General features: G+C 32.0%; 1 protein-coding gene across 1 annotated transcript; it reads right to left on the bottom strand.

The window, feature by feature from the left end:
• Window positions 1-1,974: 1,974 nt before the first annotated feature.
• Window positions 1,975-19,156, bottom strand: LOC145318335 (tubulin polymerization-promoting protein homolog). Its single transcript, XM_080159635.1, has 7 exons — window positions 18,946-19,156; window positions 13,718-13,815; window positions 13,112-13,194; window positions 8,407-8,466; window positions 7,996-8,072; window positions 7,420-7,593; window positions 1,975-2,252 (listed from the first exon to the last, which is right to left on the bottom strand). Exons 1-7 carry the CDS (start codon window positions 18,954-18,956, stop codon window positions 2,207-2,209), a joined length of 549 nt encoding a protein of 182 aa, XP_080015761.1. The 5' UTR covers window positions 18,957-19,156; the 3' UTR covers window positions 1,975-2,206.
• Between the last annotated feature and the right edge of the window lie 121 nt (window positions 19,157-19,277).

The following is a 19,277-nucleotide window of genomic DNA, read 5'->3' as shown; positions in this document are numbered from 1 at the left end:
ACCCCCTAGGAGTTACCGCATAATTATGACAATAAAAGCAAAGATTATTTATTTAAAAATTTGAATAACTTTGCTTTAATGAAGTCTTTCATAAAATCTCTCTATATATGATTTATTTAAGGCTGAATTTCCGTGACATTAGCAAAGCAACTGATAAAAATGGTCATTAATTAACTCCCTTCAGGAGTGGTTTTATGAAGAACTTTATAAAAGCAAACTTATTCAAAATCTTAAATTAATAATCTTTGCTTTTCTTGTCATGATGATGCAGTAACTCCTAGGGGATGAAAATTGAACTTGAAATTTTTAAATCTGATTTTCTCAAAAAGGCCTCATTTTAAGATTTTCATTTTTCCACTAAATTTATATTTTCATTGGGACATTTTAGGAACAGTTGGCCTTGTGTCTGGGAAATTTTTTTTCTCTTACTGTCGCTTCGAGTGAACTGTGCCCCTCCTTTTTCACCTTGAAGTAAAAGAAATAAACATAATTTCATAAAAAAAAGAAAGAGTAATAAATTCATAAAAAAGCCTTCATAAAATGATTTAACTATTCTCATAACAGAATACAAATGTTATATTTTTCTTTAAAATGGTTCTCGGAAAATAAAATTGTAAGAAAAAATTCATAGAAATAAATTGTACCACTTGTACATAGATGTAAAAACGTTAGTGTTTTTTTAGTTCTTCGTACAGCTAGAAAAGTGGAGGATTTTATATAGAAATCTCGTAATACAAAGACAAAGGTTGATTATTTAGTTTGTCTATTCAGTACAGTAATCCTTTCAAGCCTTATGCATACTAATATGTAAAGCTTTTATAGAAAAGGTTGTACGCCAAAATTGAAATAAACAATTATATGTTTAGTTTACTTTTTGCAAGTTTTGACAGGGATCTTGGTGTATAAGACAATGGATGATAAATTAATATGCATCCCCCATAATTTTAAACATAGTTTCCCCTTTTGTAGATTGAAATTATTGATTGAAAAAATTGGAAAAGTACTTTAACTTAAAGTTTTTAAGCTAACGTTTTTGTTTAACTTTGGGTACAAGTTAAATTTAAGCTTTGCTTCTATGCAAGTTATTATCCTTGAATAATTGAAATATTGGATGAAAACCTTGCTCAGAGCCAAATTCAATGATTTTATCTTTATTTCAAGTACCCAAGTTACAGAATATCAAGGAAAGGTATGAAATCATATCATTTAATTAATGGCTGATATGTGTAGGGGGAGGGGGAAGGAGCATATTACTCCTCCCCCTTAAACATCTTTTTTTTTGCTTTGAAATTGCCGAATTAAAGAGTTTCATATCTGAACTCACGACCTCATACAAGTACTAGCGGTTGCGCCCCTAGATGTATCTAGGGACACGAGTAGGAAGGAATGCAGGCAGGAAATTTTTTTTATAGTTGATATCTCTGTGAAAGGTGGGTTGCCCTTCTCTGAAATAGTTATAACCTTCCCAGTACCATATGGATTTACCGATTATCGAGATCATACGGTTCAAACATACACAGACAGATGAACACTAGATACTTTTATATAAGTTTTTTTTTGTTTTAAATCGACTCATCCTAGTAGAATCTGTTCGTTTTTTTAAATAAATCTATTTGATTGCGAATGTTGACGTATTTTTGTTGTTTTTGTAAAAATTGTTTGTCTATCTTTATAGTTATTTCTATTTAATTGTTTTTAGAAGGGATTTGGCTGTACAAGATGATTATTAAACAAACATAAAACAATTTATTTTTAAAAGTGAGGCTTTTCTAAATTATCAGTGTCTGTGCGTCCGTCTATACTTCACAGTTAGCACTTTTCGTTAATTCAGGCATGTTAGAATTGCCCTATTGATTTAATACCTTCAATAAACTACGCGCGTTGTCTGTCGGTTATTACTTCAAAAAGCCGAGTACGTAAATTTTGACTGAGATAAAATTTATAAAAATGCTAATTGATTAAATAGATAAAAAATATATCATAAAATTTTTATTTCAAAGTTATATGTACATACAATAATGATTAGATAATTTATATAATTAGTATCACTTAGAATTTTATAAACTTGCCACTAAAATTAACCAATTATGTGTCTCTAGCGTAATATTGGATATCTATTTATTAGTATAAACGTCATTGGTTCATTTTAGCGGCAAATGAAAAATTAAGAAATCCAAAGTTGAATCATCAAATGAATTAGATTGAATTATTCTCTTAAAAGTTGATGAACACTTCTACTTCGTCGCTTCAAACTAAAATAAAATAAGGATAATAACATCCATGAAAGTAAAGCTTGTCAAATCAGAAAGTCACACAAACGAACATTAACAAGCATTTAATATTTAATATTATTTAATTTTAGTCGGGGACAATGTTAGATAGATAGTTTGTAAGGTGTAACCCATGACCGTGGCTCAACACTCGTCGTCGGGGAGGTGATAGGTTCGAATCTTGGCTTTATATTGCGTCATAAATAAAGATGTTAAAAATGGTTCCTACTGGTAATATGCGACATTAATAGTTATAGTTGGGGGAATGCCTTGGCCCAAAACAGGCGCAACTCATTACTAAACACAGTTATGACTGCTCAGACAAAGGTCGTGCAAATAAAACGCTGGTTGTCTGATGGGTGTAAATTAACCTAATAACCGGGGTTTTTGGACAGGAAAGAGACATTTGGCTCTCCTTATTTATCCTATGTTGTTGGACCTGTCGTTTGAGTGTCATGGACACCATCCCCGCCCATAGAGGTAATTGATGAGGTAAAATGTAGATAAATTTATCTTTTATTGTCCTTTTCCTCCCTTTAATAAAATGTTTAAATAAGTAAATTATATTTAGTTAACAAAAGGGGTATAGTCCCTTTCGTAACATCGCACCTTATAGGGCGATTCTCCTATTTCTAGCCCCTGTGGGGGGCTCTAACCCTGCGGGGCCAATTACCTAACCCTGAGGGGTAATCACCTAACCCAATATAACCTAACCTAACCTAAAATAACCTATAAAAAGCCTTTATAAAAATACGACTAATCGCCCCTTATGGGGCGATGTTACGAAAGGGACTATTCCCAACAAAAGCACTGAAATCGAAAATCTTCAGCCATTTATAGAATTCAAATTCACAATTTTTCTGAAAACTTTTTAATCAATTAAAGAATTCTTTTGTGGTTTCCATTTTATTGAATATGAACCACAAAAAATTAAAAAAAAAATATGCTTATTTTAGGTTAGATTATGTTAGAAAGATCATAAAAGCCCGGCAGGGATAGCCCCCCTCCTTCAACCGTAAATAAAGGAAAGGGGGGGGGGATAACTGTGGTTCAATAATAGGTTTGAGTGAAAGCACTAACTCTTTCTTTGCATTTCACATAATTTATAGAATGTGCCACTACTCTATAAATACATGTTTTCTTTAACCCTCATTATTACTAAATACTATGGTATTTTGTTCCTAATGTGGAGGACCCTAAAATGTTGTATCCTAACTCTGCGGACAGGCTTCCCTTTATTTAATACAACCTAACCTATCTTTTCCTAAGGTATCAAAAAACACCAGGAAAAACTTACACATCATTCAATTATTTTTAATTTATTACAAATATGTGAAGGGATTCAGTGCTCGACCAGGCACTTTGAGGGAAACCGAAAATATTTCGTTGTTTGATTCTGACTCCCTCCCAATTCAATGAATCCCAAAGTTTTTAAGCCGCCGCTGTTGCCACGTTTATATAACTAATCATCCGCGCCATATCATCAAATAATCTGCATTCAATAGTAAATTAATGGAAATCCTTAACCGTGCAACTAGTATAGCTCATTCAGCCACCAAATATAAAATCAATAAGTTTTGTCTTTGCCGCTGCATTAGATTGCGGCTCACAAGGAACTGCCGAGCTATGTTTTTTTTTTGTCAACATTACTTTCCTTTCTATCCCATCCGCGATCAAGTAAAGTTTACTTCTTGAATTATTTGTTTATTAATTGATTTTCATTCTTGATGCGAATCTTCAATGTTTACATTCTTGTTTTATTCTGTCATCTTTATTTTGTGGGAATTTTAATTTGCATTTCTGAGTTTGTATTATTTTAATCTACAACAATTCTGTGATATTGCTGCTAATTAAAATCAATGAATTTAACTTAAATAAAATACAGTAATTTGCAAATCAAACTTCATTTTTTATAAATATTCAAATACTTTTTATGCAAATAAAACTTTTTTTTTACTAATTATACTAATTTTCATATCAAGTAGAAATTATTTTTTGTTAAAAAAACCATAATACCTAACAGTCCCCAGACGTAGTAGTGTACTAGCAGACCCTAATTATAGAAGAGATTTACTATTTAGTAGGAAGACGAGACTTTCACATGAAAGTACTTCTTAAACAAAAGTTCTGTTTTTTTTCTGGAAAGTTACAAAGTTAGAGTTAGACAAAATAGAGATTAAACAGTAGTAAGTTACTGTGAAATTTATATTCCTTCTAGCCCACTTCCAAAAAATTCAATTTATGGAAAGGAAATTCTGGGAGAAGAAGGGATGTAAATTTTTAAATGTAAGGTATTATACACTTTATACTCCCCTTAGAACTCCTTTCTTGGACACTTTTGACAAAACTTATTACTACTAGGTTTTCATAAACTTAAAAAGGACAACCGCCTGGAAAAAAATCTGTGCACGCCACTGGGCTGATGTTATGAAATTTTGGGTATAGTTCCTTTTCGTAACATCGCTCCATATGGGGCGATTCTTCGTATTTTTCACAGTAGCTTTTCTCCTATTTCTAGCCCCTGCAGGGGGCTCTAACCCTGCGGGGCCAATTACCTAACCCTGTGGGGCAATAACCTAACCCAAAATAACCTAACCTAACCTAAAATAACCTATAAAAAAAAACATTTTAAAATAAAACGAATCGCCATTTATGGGGCGATGTAACGAAAGGGACTATTCCCGAAATTTTTGCAATAGATAAGAAAAAGTTTGCCAAAATTTTAAAACTGAATCTATGTTATGAAATAAAATTAATTAAAAATACTTTTCGTACAAAAAGTTGAAACTTTCCTGTCTCTCATTTTAATGGAACAAACAAAAACCATTACATATAAACGGTGGCGTTAACAAGGTTTTGCAAAAATGAGATAAAACTTAAGGGGGTAAAAAAGAGGGGAAGGCGGTCTTCCAACTTAAGTTTTAAGGGGGTGTTAAGTTTGGTCCCAAATAAAAGAGATAAATTTGTTAAATGCTCGGATTAGGCCTTTCTTTGAGCAATTATTTTTTTTCTTTTAAATCAATTAAAATAGTTCTATAGGAATATCTAAGTCGTGTTTAAATGACAGAAATCAAAATCTATGTAAAAGAAACATTCAGATACTTAAGGTTTAAGTGGTTTCTTTTATTTTTAAGACTATTCTTATTAGAGTTGCCTAATAAAGCTTGGATTATATGGTAAATCAGGCCCCAAATTAATAAAATAAACATTTACTTCAGCACTCTAGAAATGTATAAAATTTTTCCAAAACTCGAAGAGTAAATCTAAGAAAAAAGACTGCTATGTAACAATATTACAAATATGCGTATCAGTTATCTCAAGGGATAGGACAATGGACAATAAATTTATATACAATCTCAATGATATTAAACAAAATATTGGATGAAAAATTTAAACACTTTGAAGTTTTCGAACCAACCATTCAAGATCCATAACAGTAACCAAATCTTCTGGGCCAACGAATAAGTTGACTTACTTTTCAAATTTAGAGTGCCAGTTTAATTTACAGTCCAATGTCCCCTCCCTCCCTGCAGCTTATAGAGTACATGCTTATACTTATCTATGCTAATATCTTCATAAGGCTTTTGCCTTTTATATATATTTAATCAAAGTTTAAAATTAATATTTCTCCTGTTTGTCTAGTCTAGTCTTCATATTATGCTTACATTATTATGTACAGGGCTACCCAAAAATTTCTATAAAGCGAGGCTTTTTTATAATAAGGGTCGGTCCGTCAGTAACGGTTAGCTCTTTTCGTTAATTTAGACATGTTAGAATTGTTTAGTCGATTTCAAACTTTGCATGATGATTCCTATAACAATTTGGTATGTTTTAGAAATCGTAGCAACTCTATAATATTTACCAGAATGTCCGTTCGTTCATTAAAATTTTTAAAAATTAGTTGAGTTTAGTCATCATGTTGTGATTACTTTTGTATATTCTGACTACAAGTAAAATATTTATTGAAAGTTTGGAGTAATATTCCTGTTTTAGTATAAAGTCATCAAATTATGCGTATATTTTTGCAGGGCTACCATAAAAAAATTTATTTAAAAAGTTCTCTAATGTTTAGTCATCATTACATGAACATTTTCTAACAAAATTAGTAAATTTTATGTTTTTTTCCTTATTGCAATATTTAAACTTAACCCAGTGCAGAGGAAAATATCTTGAAAATCTTATACTCAATATTTTACTTTGCCTAAGAATATTAGATTTTTTCTATGTATTGTGTTTTTTCCGTAATACGTCCAATCTGAATTTCTGTATCAAATATTTTTCACAAAAGTAATTTTATATGTTCACCCTGTATATTTTCTGCAATGTAGCCATTTATAACAATTAACAAGTAATGTGTTATACCATAAACAAACATTATCTTCACAAACTTAGAATTCAAGAATATGATGTAGGTAAACAATGTTCCTTGAAATTATATTATTAAGTAAAGGAATGTCTGTCTGTCTGTCTGTAGTGCAATTATAATGATCAGTTAGAGTAACATATAATTGATCGCATATCTAGAATATTCAATGGAAATTAAAATAGCTTTAGGATAGAATGATAATTGACTATTGATTATTAAATTTCAATATGATTTCTTCTATAATATAAGTTATCTAAATATTCATAACCATCAGATTGTTTTAGAAGTGGGGGGGGGGGGTGTTGAGGGGCGATTTCTCTAGAATTTTTGGGGTACACTCCCCCAAAAGATAGTTAAAATTAACTTTCCTTAGATCTACAGTAAGCTTCACGTTCCTATTAACAGTTAGCAAGATTTTTTTTTTAAATTTTTTAATTTTCAAATTTGTAACTTCTTAGTATTTCTTATATTTTCTCACATAAATACTTCTTTTGTATTTTGTACAAAACAATCTCTTATTTATCTTCTATAAATAATTGTTTTTTTGCAGTGATATTTAAGATCAAAATCGTCAATGCATTTAATATTTTTGATCTTTAAATATTTTTGCATTTACTTATTTTCAGCATATTTTGAGTGAAATCATGTAGAAAAATGATAAATATAAATAACATATTTTTTCCTTAAAATATCTAATAATAAGGATAAAACAAAGGATTAAACATGTTTATTTGATTATATATCAATAATTTTTACTCATGTAATGAAATGTTGTTATATTACCTTGATGATAGGCTTAAGGGTGAGGTAGCTCCCTCCCTGCCGGCTCCAAGTAGGCTTGGCAGGTATCCAAGCAAGCCGCTGTCGTCTGGAGGGGTCGGCCATAATGCTGGCAAGTCCCGGTAATCTCTACGACCTGATAGTCCCAGGCCTCGCCCATTTGAATCAAATCGAAATCTATAAATAATGATTATATAAATGATTAGGGTCAGTTAGTCTGTAGTAATCCTGTGTGTTCTATAGTGGTTAGGGTCAGTTAGTCTGTAGTGTTCCTATGTGTTCTATAGTGATTAGGGTCAGTTAGTCTGTAGTGTTGCAGTGTGTGCCTTAGTGATTAGGGTCAGTTAGTCTGTAGTGTTCCTATGTGTTCTATAGTGATTAGGGTCAGTTAGTCTGTAGTGTTCCTGTGTGTTCTATAGTGATTAGGGAGTGTTCCTGTGTGTTCTATAGTGATTAGGGTCAGTTAGTCTGTAGTGTTCCTGTGTGTTCTATAGTGATTAGGGTCAGTTAGTCTGTAGTGTTCCTGTGTGTTCTATAGTGATTAGGGTCAGTTAGTTTGTAGTGTTCCCTTGAATGTACCTGTGAGTGCCTCCATAGTGGTTGGGGTCGGTAAGTCGGCTTGTAATTGAACTACGGTCAAAATGTGCATCTAACATCTAAACAAAAAACTTTTTACATTCGTATTTCAAGAACTTGAAAAAAGAAAATACCTTTTTTTATTTACATTAGGTACATATTATAAAATATTTAAGCTCTGTTTTTAAAATTATGCATGGGGGCAGGGAAACCTTCAAAACCTTCCCATTTAAATATTCTTTACAATTAAGATAAATTTTAAGGTTATCCCGACCATTAAATTAAAACAAAATTATTAGATTTCTCTCTTTTTATCTGGTTTATACATACAAGTAACCCGAATAGTGCAAAAGACGGATTTACGTACCGACAAAATTAATTGTAGAGTAGCTTCGCTACTAAAAATGTTCTCACCATAGGTTTTCCACAGAGTATCAAAGCTTCATACAAATCATCAACATAAAAATCTTTATCCTAAAATATAATTTTATAAAACTATAATAATTCAATAAACATATTTATAGAGCTTTTTTGGTCAATTTATTGATGAATCTTAATTTTCTAGAGTGAGAAAATAGTTATTTATCGCACTGTATTGACAGCTTCTGTGGAGTGTAAAATGAGAAATTATAAAATTAATTCCTGTTTTGTTGGACCCTAGTTGCCGAAGGCCATTTATCTGGTAATATTTCTTTTATGATTTGTAAAAATGTCTAAAATACAATACAAGATTTATTCTCCTAACTGGTATTAATCCAGCTGATATCAATCGGTTTGGAAGTCATACTGGAAATCCTGTTTAGTTTTGGTCTGCTAGCGTATTAAGAAATACTTTTAAAAACGTCCATTCCAAACCCCATAAGTGTATGTATATATTTTTGTTCTACATCATATAATCATGGAGGAATATAAGCCAAAAAATTTCCTTTGCTGTAAAAAAGATGTATATAAAAAAGGTAACTAAGGACCAAGTGTATGAAAATACATTGTCAACAGATTACCTGTGGAGTTGCTTTGCTCAAATAAAAAAAAAATATCACACTATCCTAAAAAATGTGCTAAATTTTCGCCAAGAGATGAAAGACATTCCAATTTGTAAATTTTTACAATGGGGGCTTCTTTGAAATAGATCTTAAGTCATTAGGCAATAGACGATACACAAATTTTTGGGAAATAAATTTGATTTAATTTAAACTTGCGAGTGTCAGAGGCACTATCAAAATATTTGGGGGTGTCAGAAAAACTAAACAAAAACCGTGTTATTTTACCCATCTACATGTAAAGAACCCCCAATCTAGAACCACCTCTTACCTAAGTTAAAAGCTTGGATGTCTATGCTGATAACCCCCTCTATAAGTACCATTAGTGCCACATTTTACAGGATTTATTGAGAACTATGAGGCAAAAATAATGATTCTGTCAAACAAAGCCCTTACTAATGTATGTAGTTCCAATAATTAACATATTTTATTCTTGTAATTAATTTAACGACTACATTCTTTTCATAGAATCATCTCTTTTGTGGATAAAAGAAATGATAAAATTGAACCATTTATTGCTTCGTGTTCAGCTATGTCCTGGAATTTGGGGTCAACTCAGAGAGAATAAGATAGTTTCTTTTTTATATAGAAAACAAGGACAATCACGTCCAATAAAGCATTTGTATTTACTGAAAGTTTTGCAATAATTCTCACTATTAATGATGATGATATCATATTTATGAGATTTATTTTAGGTTAAGGTAAAGTAATGGTTAAAAAGCCCCACAGGGTTAGTACAGGAGGGGAGCCTGCAAGGGTACAGCTAAAATTTAAAAAAAAATACTTACCAAAATAATTACTAATGATATGTTTTTAAAAAATTAAGAATCTTAAAGACTATTTTTTTACTAAAGCCACATTAAATCATTGAAAATTACTTTTAGCTAAAATTTGTTTCATACTTACTTCAGAATTTTTTATTAAATCATCATGAAAAATGATTAGAGTTTTACTATAATTTTAGTAATTTTAATTCCTATAATTTTTTTACAGGATATCTTAGTTTTTCCTTTATTTCATAAAAATATAGTACATAAGAAACAAGCGCATATATATTCAAAGAATTATGACAATAATTTGGTTTATAAATATTAAATATTTGAAATGTATTTTTGTTTGAACTATTTTTTAATGCCTAAATAATATTATCAACATTTTTGAAGTAAATTTGATATAGATATAGAATATAATTGGATATATTGACAAGGGAAAATTTTTCATCAATTTAGGTTCCTAACATGGACCTCATTTAATGATCAGTTCGTTCATTCAGTAGGAGTGAAGGCATGGGGTAAAGTGAGCGGATGGGAGTATCGTTATTTTAGCCAGCTGCGAGTTTTACTTTATTAGAGTGCATAAAAATCTAGTGCAACATCAAAGAAATAATGTATTAATCTTTAATATACAAAGCAAGTTCCTTTCTAGAAAAAAAGTTTCTGAATATTAAACATTTCCCAACACAAAATTTTCTGCAATCTTTTGGGCCCTTAAAAAAAGGGAGGTAGTTGTTTGGTGTATTTATCTATACTAATAAAATTATTTGTTAGGGAATAAGACACTTTTGTTAAAGCAACACACATTGAAAATATAATTGACATAAAAGTCACGTAATAGACAATACAAGAGGCGGAAAATTTGACAAAATAGAAATAGGTTTTTATATGAGAAATGGAAATAGGTTTAATATCATAAAGAAATATGAAAATGGACAAAAGAGACGGAAGCGTAGATACTATTTAATACAATTATATAAGATTTAAATGGTTCCATTGGAATTCAGTCCACACGGGATTCAACCCACGGAATTCAGCCCAGCGGGATTCAACCCAACGGTATTCAGCCCACACGGGATTTAACCTACGAGATTCAGCCCACCCGAAATTCAGCCCACATGGGACTCAACCCACGGAATTCAGTCCATACGGGACTCAACCCACGGAATTCAGTCCATATGGGACTCAACCCACGGAATTCAGTCCATACGGGACTCAACCCACGGAATTCAGTCCATACGGGACTCAACCCACGGAATTCAGTCCATACGGGACTCAACCCACGGAATTCAGTCCATACGGGACTCAACCCACGGAATTCAGTCCATACGGGACTCAACCCACGGAATTCAGTCCATACGGGACTCAACCCACGGAATTCAGTCCTCACGGGATTCAACCCATTATATATATAAAATTACCAGTTTTCAAAAATATTTTTTTTTAAATTTGAGAACCAAATTTTTAGAAAATTAAAAAAAATAGTTTTGAAAAAAGTTTATGTAAATTTTTTCTTTTAAATTTATAAAAATTTTGTTCTCAAATTAAAAAAAAAATATTTTTTTTCAAACTGGTAATTTTACATATATAATGGGTTGAATCCCGTGTGGACTGAATTCTGTGGGTTGAGTCCCGTTTGGACTGAATTCTGTGGGTTGAGTCCCGTATGGACTGAATTCCGTGGGTTGAGATCCGTATGGAATTAATTCCTTGGGTTGAGTCCCGTATGGACTGAATACCGTGGGTTGAATCCCGTGTGGGCTGAATACCGTGGGTTGAAACCCGTGTGGGCTGAATACCTTTGGGTTGAATCCCGCTGGGCTGAATTCCGTGGGTTGAATCCCGTGTGGGCTGAATTCCAATGGAACCGATTCAAATTAAACTGACAATTTGTATTTTTGTTGTCCTTGTTATTTGTGCAATATGACTTAAACAATTCCTATGGAAATTAGGCATTACAACCCAAAAAGATCTTTAATTGTAAAATGTAGCATCTCTACATAAATACTTGTTTCTTAATTACAAAAATATTAAAGGCAATGATTTATAGAGCTACGTTTTTTCCGGCTGTGTTCAAACTTGCTTTTTATAAATTTATATGAATAAATAACTTTTCATGATAAATACTAAGTTTATTAGATTATATTAATTAGTAGATAAATATCAAAAGTATTATGTTGTAAAATCAATAAAAGGATAATTATATCCATTAGTAGCACAGCAACTACAGGTTAGGCACAGTTTATGTATCTAACCTGACGTTTTAAATGAGAAATCTTAGCTAACATTAGCTGCACTTCCCTATAGGCCTCTAGGGGCTTTTTTAATAAAGGGGAAGGGGGTAGTTGAAGAGCTGATATTAAGTTTTAGTTTTTTTAAAAACTAAATTTGCAGCGGTGTGAATATTTTTTTTTTGTGGCAATTTTTCTGGGGTGAATGTATTTACTTTCTTCCAAAATGGATAAAAACCATCCAGGACCAACAAATAGCTTCCCTGTGAAGGAGAGTCATGTAAGTTAGATATTTTTTTTACAAACACATAGTAGAAATGATAAACATTCTGGTCCTTTACGTAAGAATGAAAATACAGTTATTATCAGTGACAAACTAAAGGACAGATACTAGTTCTAAGTAGCTTCGCTTCTAATAGTATGTAAATATTGTATAAGCTTTTATTGGAAAAATTATAAGAAATTAATAAATAGGTCATATTATTTTTTTAGTGGAATAATAAGAAGGATAATTAATTTTTATCGTCCATAGGTAGCGCAGTAATAATATAATTATTTGTAAAATAATATATACATATATCTAAAAATAAAGCTCAGAAATTTCTGATGTTTTCGAGAATTTAACAAAGATGACAACATCAAAAAGAAGCACAAAAAATCATGGATTGACAATCAGACTAAGTGCAATTACAACTACAGAGCAAATGTTTAATTGTTCAAAAAAGAAAGGTAGAAAAAGAAATAGAAAGAAGAACATTAGAATAGAAGATAGAAGAATTAAAGTCACGAAATCCTTATGAAAAATATTTATATTTATACCCGAAACGTCACAATATGTTTATTTGTTGCCTGACCGACAGACAGGGGAAGTTATACACAGGACTGTTTGGAAAGATACATCTTAAGATAAAATCTTAAATAGCATTTGAGGAAATCACATTTCTCAACAGCGTAAAGGACTGACTCACGGAAGTACTGGAATACAGAAAGACAAAGTGAATTGACGCGTAGCTTGGCCACTAAACAGACACTAAGACAACCTGTTTCTTTCAGGTATCACGTTTTATAAACCTACCTTAGCTAATTCTCTTATGAATAAGATCCATTCATTAAAGTTCATCCAAATATGTCCACCAGTCATTTTCTTGAAGATTATATCTAAACAGAAAAAATATTTGTTGTATATATATTTTATTTTTATATACTGTAGCGTGAAAAAAGCAGTTAAAAACAAGATTAGTTTTCACGAAAACTATAGCATTTTTTAAATAGAAAAGGTTACTATCCTTTCGCAAACTGGCTACTGATATTCAGACTGTTTTAACCAGTACACAGACTAGTTAACAAGTAAACAAGTATCTACTGTACTGATTGTTCTCTATTATATACTTCATGTTTAAACCATTCAAGCAGTAATGAGACTGGTTCATACGAATACCTGTATCTACTGTACTGACTGTCCTGCCATCAATAATCCTGGCCTGCTTCAACCAGCGGTCATACTGGTTAATACTAATACCTGTATCTACTGTACTGACTGCCCTGCCATCAATAATACAGTCCTGCTTCAACCAGCGGTAAGGCTGTTTCTTACTATTACCTGTATCAACTGTACTGACTGTCCTGCCATCAATTATCCTAACATGCTTCAACCAGCGGTCAGTCTGATCCATACTAATACCTGTATCTACTGTACTGACTGTCCTGCCATCAATAATCCTGGCCTGCTTCAACCAGCGGTCAGACTGACTCATAGTGATATGGGTTCCATCTCCATGTCTAGTAAAATTCAGAAGTTAACTGCAGAAAAATACTTTGTCTCTACTTAGTTAAAATTTACCTAAAATCATAATTTCCCCCAAAACGTTATATGAACTCAAAGATTTCCATACATAAAAACAAGAATGGCAACATATATGTGCATTAAAGTAACGAGTCATTTAAGTATAGATGCGCACTACAGTGTCCCAGATTTGAAAAATTTTGGTAAAATTTTGGCCCCCTGCCTAAATATGGTTGATTTATGCGAAATGACCCATGCAAAATATTTTTTCTGTAATGCAAAAATTGCGACGGTACAAGCACATTTTAATGCCCCCCTTATGGAGGTCAAAAAATCATTGCATCAGAAATATGGATTTATGGTGCTCCCAGGAAAGGCCTGGAGGAGTAGAATCAGGAAGTTTTGTACGTTTCAAAATATCTCTTTCCTAGCCTGAGAAAATCTCAAAAAACCTGTACAAAATGGAAAATGAACAATTCTCAATAAACTCTAAAAAATGGTGGTTTTTAAGTCATTTCTAAGGCTAGGAACGAGATATTTTGATTCTACTCCTCAAGGCCTTTCCTGGGAGCACAATGAAGCCATAGTTCAGATACAATGAATTTATAACTTCCATAAGGGGGGCCTCAAAATTTCAAAGTGCTTTTACCGTCGCAATTTTTGCAGTACAGAAAAAATATTTTGCATGGGTAATCATTTTTGCATGATTTAACTATATTTTTTAAATCTGAGACACTGTAATGCGTATAGGTCAAATAAATCAGATATTAATCCAATTAAATTGCGAACGGTCATCCTTCTTTGACCAGAGAAAATTTAGCAAAGATTTCAGCAGCTTATCTCAAACAGAAGCTAAGTTTATCAGGTTTTCGACAGTCGGACAATCTTACATGTTAAGTTATTGGGTAGCTTTGCTACTGTAAGGCCATTATGAGTTGCATTTTCATTAACATTTTCAGAATTCATATTGTAAAGAATTTAAATAGAAGAAATAGTAAAAACTGTGTCTAGCTCTAATGAATTTGCATTTAGATTTCAGCTTTTCTAAAAGTAGTTATCCCCCAGAACCCTCCCTCCCCCCCCTCCAAAAAATATTTATTTTACCTTTTCTTTCTAAAACAAAATTTAAAAGTTTAGGATCGACTTCCCTTTCCCCTTTTTGGCCTTTAAGGGCCTAGCCGCTGGTGTTACATAAAGCTAGTAGTCAAGTTAATTTCATTAAAAAGTGTCATTCTTGTTGTCTGTAAAAAAAAACTTGTGAAAATGTATCAAAACTAAATTATTAAGATAAATGACTTTAGCAAATAGAAAAAAAGTCACTTAGAATGCTTGGAAAAGAGCTGTTTAGTCAAAATTTCAACGTCCGATGTAAAGAGAATTAAAGTGATATCATATTTTAATGTTTTGAAAAATATCTTTTAAAGCAACCGATAAATATGTTTAGAATTTTTAGAAAGGTTTACGATCTATGTTGTAGGACCTTATAACTATTCTATAAAGTCTATTAAAAGGATTCAAAATGCGAAGACATATATTTTTTAACTCTTATTTATACATCTTAATTGGAACTGATGATCTATTTAATAGTGAAACAGTTGTCTTCCATCAATAAAATGTTAAAAAAATAACCTGTTTTTATATATATAATTCTATAAAGTAGTGAGGTTTTATTTGCTTGTCCTTTAATATCTCACTAACTAATGAACCGATTTAGTTTCATCTTTTAGGCAAACTTCACATAGTCTTTGCGATGGTTTTAGGCCATTTCTTTGTCGCAGAGCCGCTATTTGAAAGTATGTCAATCTTTCTGTACCAAAAGATCTCGCAAACAACCCAAACTTAAAATTTTGAACACCTGTCTTTACTTTTTATTATCCCCTCAATCTCCCACCCCCCTCTAACAAAACCCTGCAAATGCCACTGAATGTAAACTAGCAGATTTAATGTCTAAAAAAGGTATTGCCTACCACTCTAAAAAAACTCTACTATTGAGAAGAAAGTCTAGTTTTAGTTTCAAGAAGATAACGAGTTTCTAAAGAATTAAACCATTTTTTCAAAAAGAAAATACTGAAATACAAAACTTTAGAAAATAATATAAAGAAGGATAGGACCCTGTTGGATAGAAATGCCTAAAACTTGTATGCCAGTCAAAAATGATCAATGTACACACCTTTTAATCCATTTTTATTAAAAGAAATAGGATGTTTGAAGAAACTTCACTAACAAGAACAACGGACAAAAGCAAATTATAAAAAAGGGTGGAATGAAAAAAACATAAAAAATCATGCCACCTTTGCATATCAGTTAATAAATGCCATTTGTAGAATGACGGGCAGACTGGCGGACCAAGTAAGTTGTATGCTGAATACTCATTGGTATCTTTACTTAAAAATTAAGCAGTCTATCTTAAATAGCAGAAGAGGAAATTATATTTCACCCATAGCCTTACAGCTAAAGTGAATTTTAGAGTAGCTATGCTACTAAAAAGTTATTTTGGCGTTAGGTCCCTGGTTAGGTCCTATTGACGGACGTACTTGATAATACTAAATATTCTCTTGTAGTAGAGTTGCTACGCTATTAAATAACAAATATTATGTATAGCTAATGGTTATTTTATTATAGAAGGTACGATACTCAATAACAAGGAAGCAACATCCAGAAAGGGGAGCATAACAAATTATAGAGTCGGACAAACGAACATTTCTATGTAGTAAAGTGAAGTTACTTGAAATATTTCAGATTTAGATTTAGATATAATTTGAATACAATATTGCCTTAGGAATTATCATTTCCAAGCTCTTCTAGTTATGTTGCAGAGTTTACCCTCCTTTAAATTGTACCACAAGCAACAATTAACGATCAGAAATGTCTCTATAGGCGTATGGACGTTAGGACAGACGAACACACCCTACATATAGAACAGCAATACCTTTAAAAAATGAATATGTTTTTGTCATTATATAGGTAGAAACTCAATGCAGTAAAGCAATAAATTCTTCCATATAATTATTAATGTTATTTACTAACAAGGACGATTAAGTCAGTTTATTTTTAGTAGCGAAGATACTCTATATTTCACTTTGCATGTCCGCAAGTTCGTCCGTCCATCTGTAATGGTATTGGAAAAATGATATCTACTCTGCTCCTATTAAAGCTAGATATCTGAGATAGGCTGTTAAGAAGGAAAAAAATTAGGTATAAAAAGGATTAGGACAATTGACCTGAAATTGATGGCATTGTTGACAAACAAAATTACACCATCTGTATATAAAAATAAATGGTGGAACAGTATAGACACTGCTGGTTTGTACATTAACCAAATTGAGATTTTATAAGTCTCTAAATTTTTCAAGCTAAAACTTTAGGGAACTGTATAATTTTCACGTTTAAATATGCTTAAAATAACTCTAATTGTATACTAAAAATTATACAATTTAGCCTAGAAATTTTGTATTAAAATTCTAAATATATATAATATATATTTTCTTAAAGGGGTTTAACATTTTATTTGAAATATTGTTACATACATAAAATAAAACTAAATTAAGTAGGGGCCGGCCGCTGTCCGACAATCTCTAATAAACAACAGTGAAATAGAAAAATATAATGGCTCTCTAAACTAACGGGTTCAAATTGGCGGCGTATAGGCGTCTTACAAGCGGCTGCTGATCCCCGGCTAAAAGAGCATGCAATAATTCAATTTAATTTTGTAACAATTTAGTTTTACACAACTAGCGACATTTCATAAATATTAATTTTTGGAGTAAAGCTTCTATATGACTATTCAAATTGGTACACCGACAAACGTCCTACTACGACAAACGTCCTAAGCGACAAACCTCCTAAACGACAAACCTCCTAATGCGACATCTTTCAAGTAAAACCCCCTAAAAACTTTTCAAGTGATATCACATTTATTAAGTGTGAGGTAAGGGTCGATATTTTTAATGCAAGGTTGTATCGGGTTCGAAACCATGCCGTTGGGTAGCCAACACCGACTTTGGGAAAACTGTCGGACGGATTTTTAAATTTCACCCTGTGGACAAAGTTATTCAAGAAATAAATTTCGGTTTTGAATTTCGTCCCTGTGTGTTTTATCGCCATATTGGATTTTATTGTTTAACTTTTTTAACAGCAGTGGTGGATTTTGTCCTCAAATTTTGGAAGATTTTTTTTATTTAATAACTTTTGAAACATTTTAGGACGTTTTACTTAAGAAATGTCGCATTAGGATGTTTGTCCCTTTAGGTGGTTTGTCGCATTAGGGGGTATGTCGTTTAGGAGGTTTGTCGCATTAGGATGTATGTCGCATTATGAGGTTTAGGAAATTTGTCGCATTAGGACGTTTGTCCCTTTAGGAGGTTTGTCGGTGTACCTTCAAATTTAATGGATGTTATATTTTCTGTACACAAACTAGAACGATTTCTTTAAGTATGTCTTTGAAGCTTAATATCTTTAATATCTCCATGGTTTTACTTTACAGGGAATATATCTACTGGTACTTCCACGGATTAAATGTTTTTTTCTATGGGCATTGGACACCTTCCCCCCCCTCTAAAAACGAACTCCCATCAGAAGAAAAGCAACAACAAAAAATATATATTTTTTCTGATGCCAAGGCTTTTAGACAGACAGTTAAAGAGAAGCTGTGCTCGTATAAAAGAAAAAAGTTATTATCCTCTCAAAATTTTAGATTTTGATTCTTTTAAAGCTTTCCTGATGTAAGGCTTAACCATCTTTGTTTCTTGACATTTTGTGATAAAATACATAAGGTAAAGGTCAACTTATAGTAACAAGGATGACAAAATTCAAAAGGGAGAATCTCTCTAAATATGTAAATGCAGAGTTAGCTAAGGAATATTACATGAAAGGATATTTTTTTAGAGAGGGAGACATTGGACTTCAAAATTTACTGGTAACCAAAGTTTTTTTTAACCACGTTTTCTTATTCGTTAGCTAAATGCTCACAGCCTGCTACACTAGAAAAATCTTGCCTCTATCTTTTTTATAGTCTCTGTGAAAATCTAATTTTTGTCAACTTACTCGGACCGACGGACAGACTGACGTACGGACGGACAAAATCATAGTCATGGAGTAGCTTGCACTTTTACTAATAATGATCTTACCTGTCTCCCATCCTGGCAAAATACTGGAACTGATGCCTCAGGTTGAGCAGGAGGGCGGATCTGGCAGGAGACAGAACAGGAGCAGAACTTCTGCACAGATTGTAGGCTTTAGATTAATAGGTTAGGTCATATTGTTCAACGTATAAAAGTAACAGAATGTTTATCTTTGTAAAGTGAAGTATCTTGGAAACTGTCAATCCGATATTGTTTTCCTCTATAGTGAAGCTTCTTATAGGTCCAAGGAAGTTAATTACTGATTTAAGAGAGAATACATCCGCCCTCACAAGATAAATCATCCCAAGAATTTAATCTATTTAAGCATCTTCATTTGT

This window comes from Acartia tonsa, chromosome 4 (assembly GCF_053477335.1).
Source record: "Acartia tonsa isolate MP-2025a chromosome 4, ASM5347733v1, whole genome shotgun sequence".
In the NCBI taxonomy this organism is placed as follows: Eukaryota; Metazoa; Arthropoda; class Copepoda; order Calanoida; family Acartiidae; genus Acartia; species Acartia tonsa.
This window is presented reverse-complemented; position numbering and strand designations above follow the sequence as displayed.

Bases quoted from the DNA above. Each gene is read 5' to 3' on its own strand.
- LOC145318335 (XM_080159635.1), bottom strand. The intron at 7,594-7,995 runs GTACATTCAAGG...CATTATTTATAG, and splicing joins CACTATGGAGGCACTCACAG to ATTTCGATTTGATTCAAATG. The intron at 2,253-7,419 runs GTAATATAACAA...ATTTTATTTTAG, and splicing joins CCCTTAAGCCTATCATCAAG to TTTGAAGCGACGAAGTAGAA.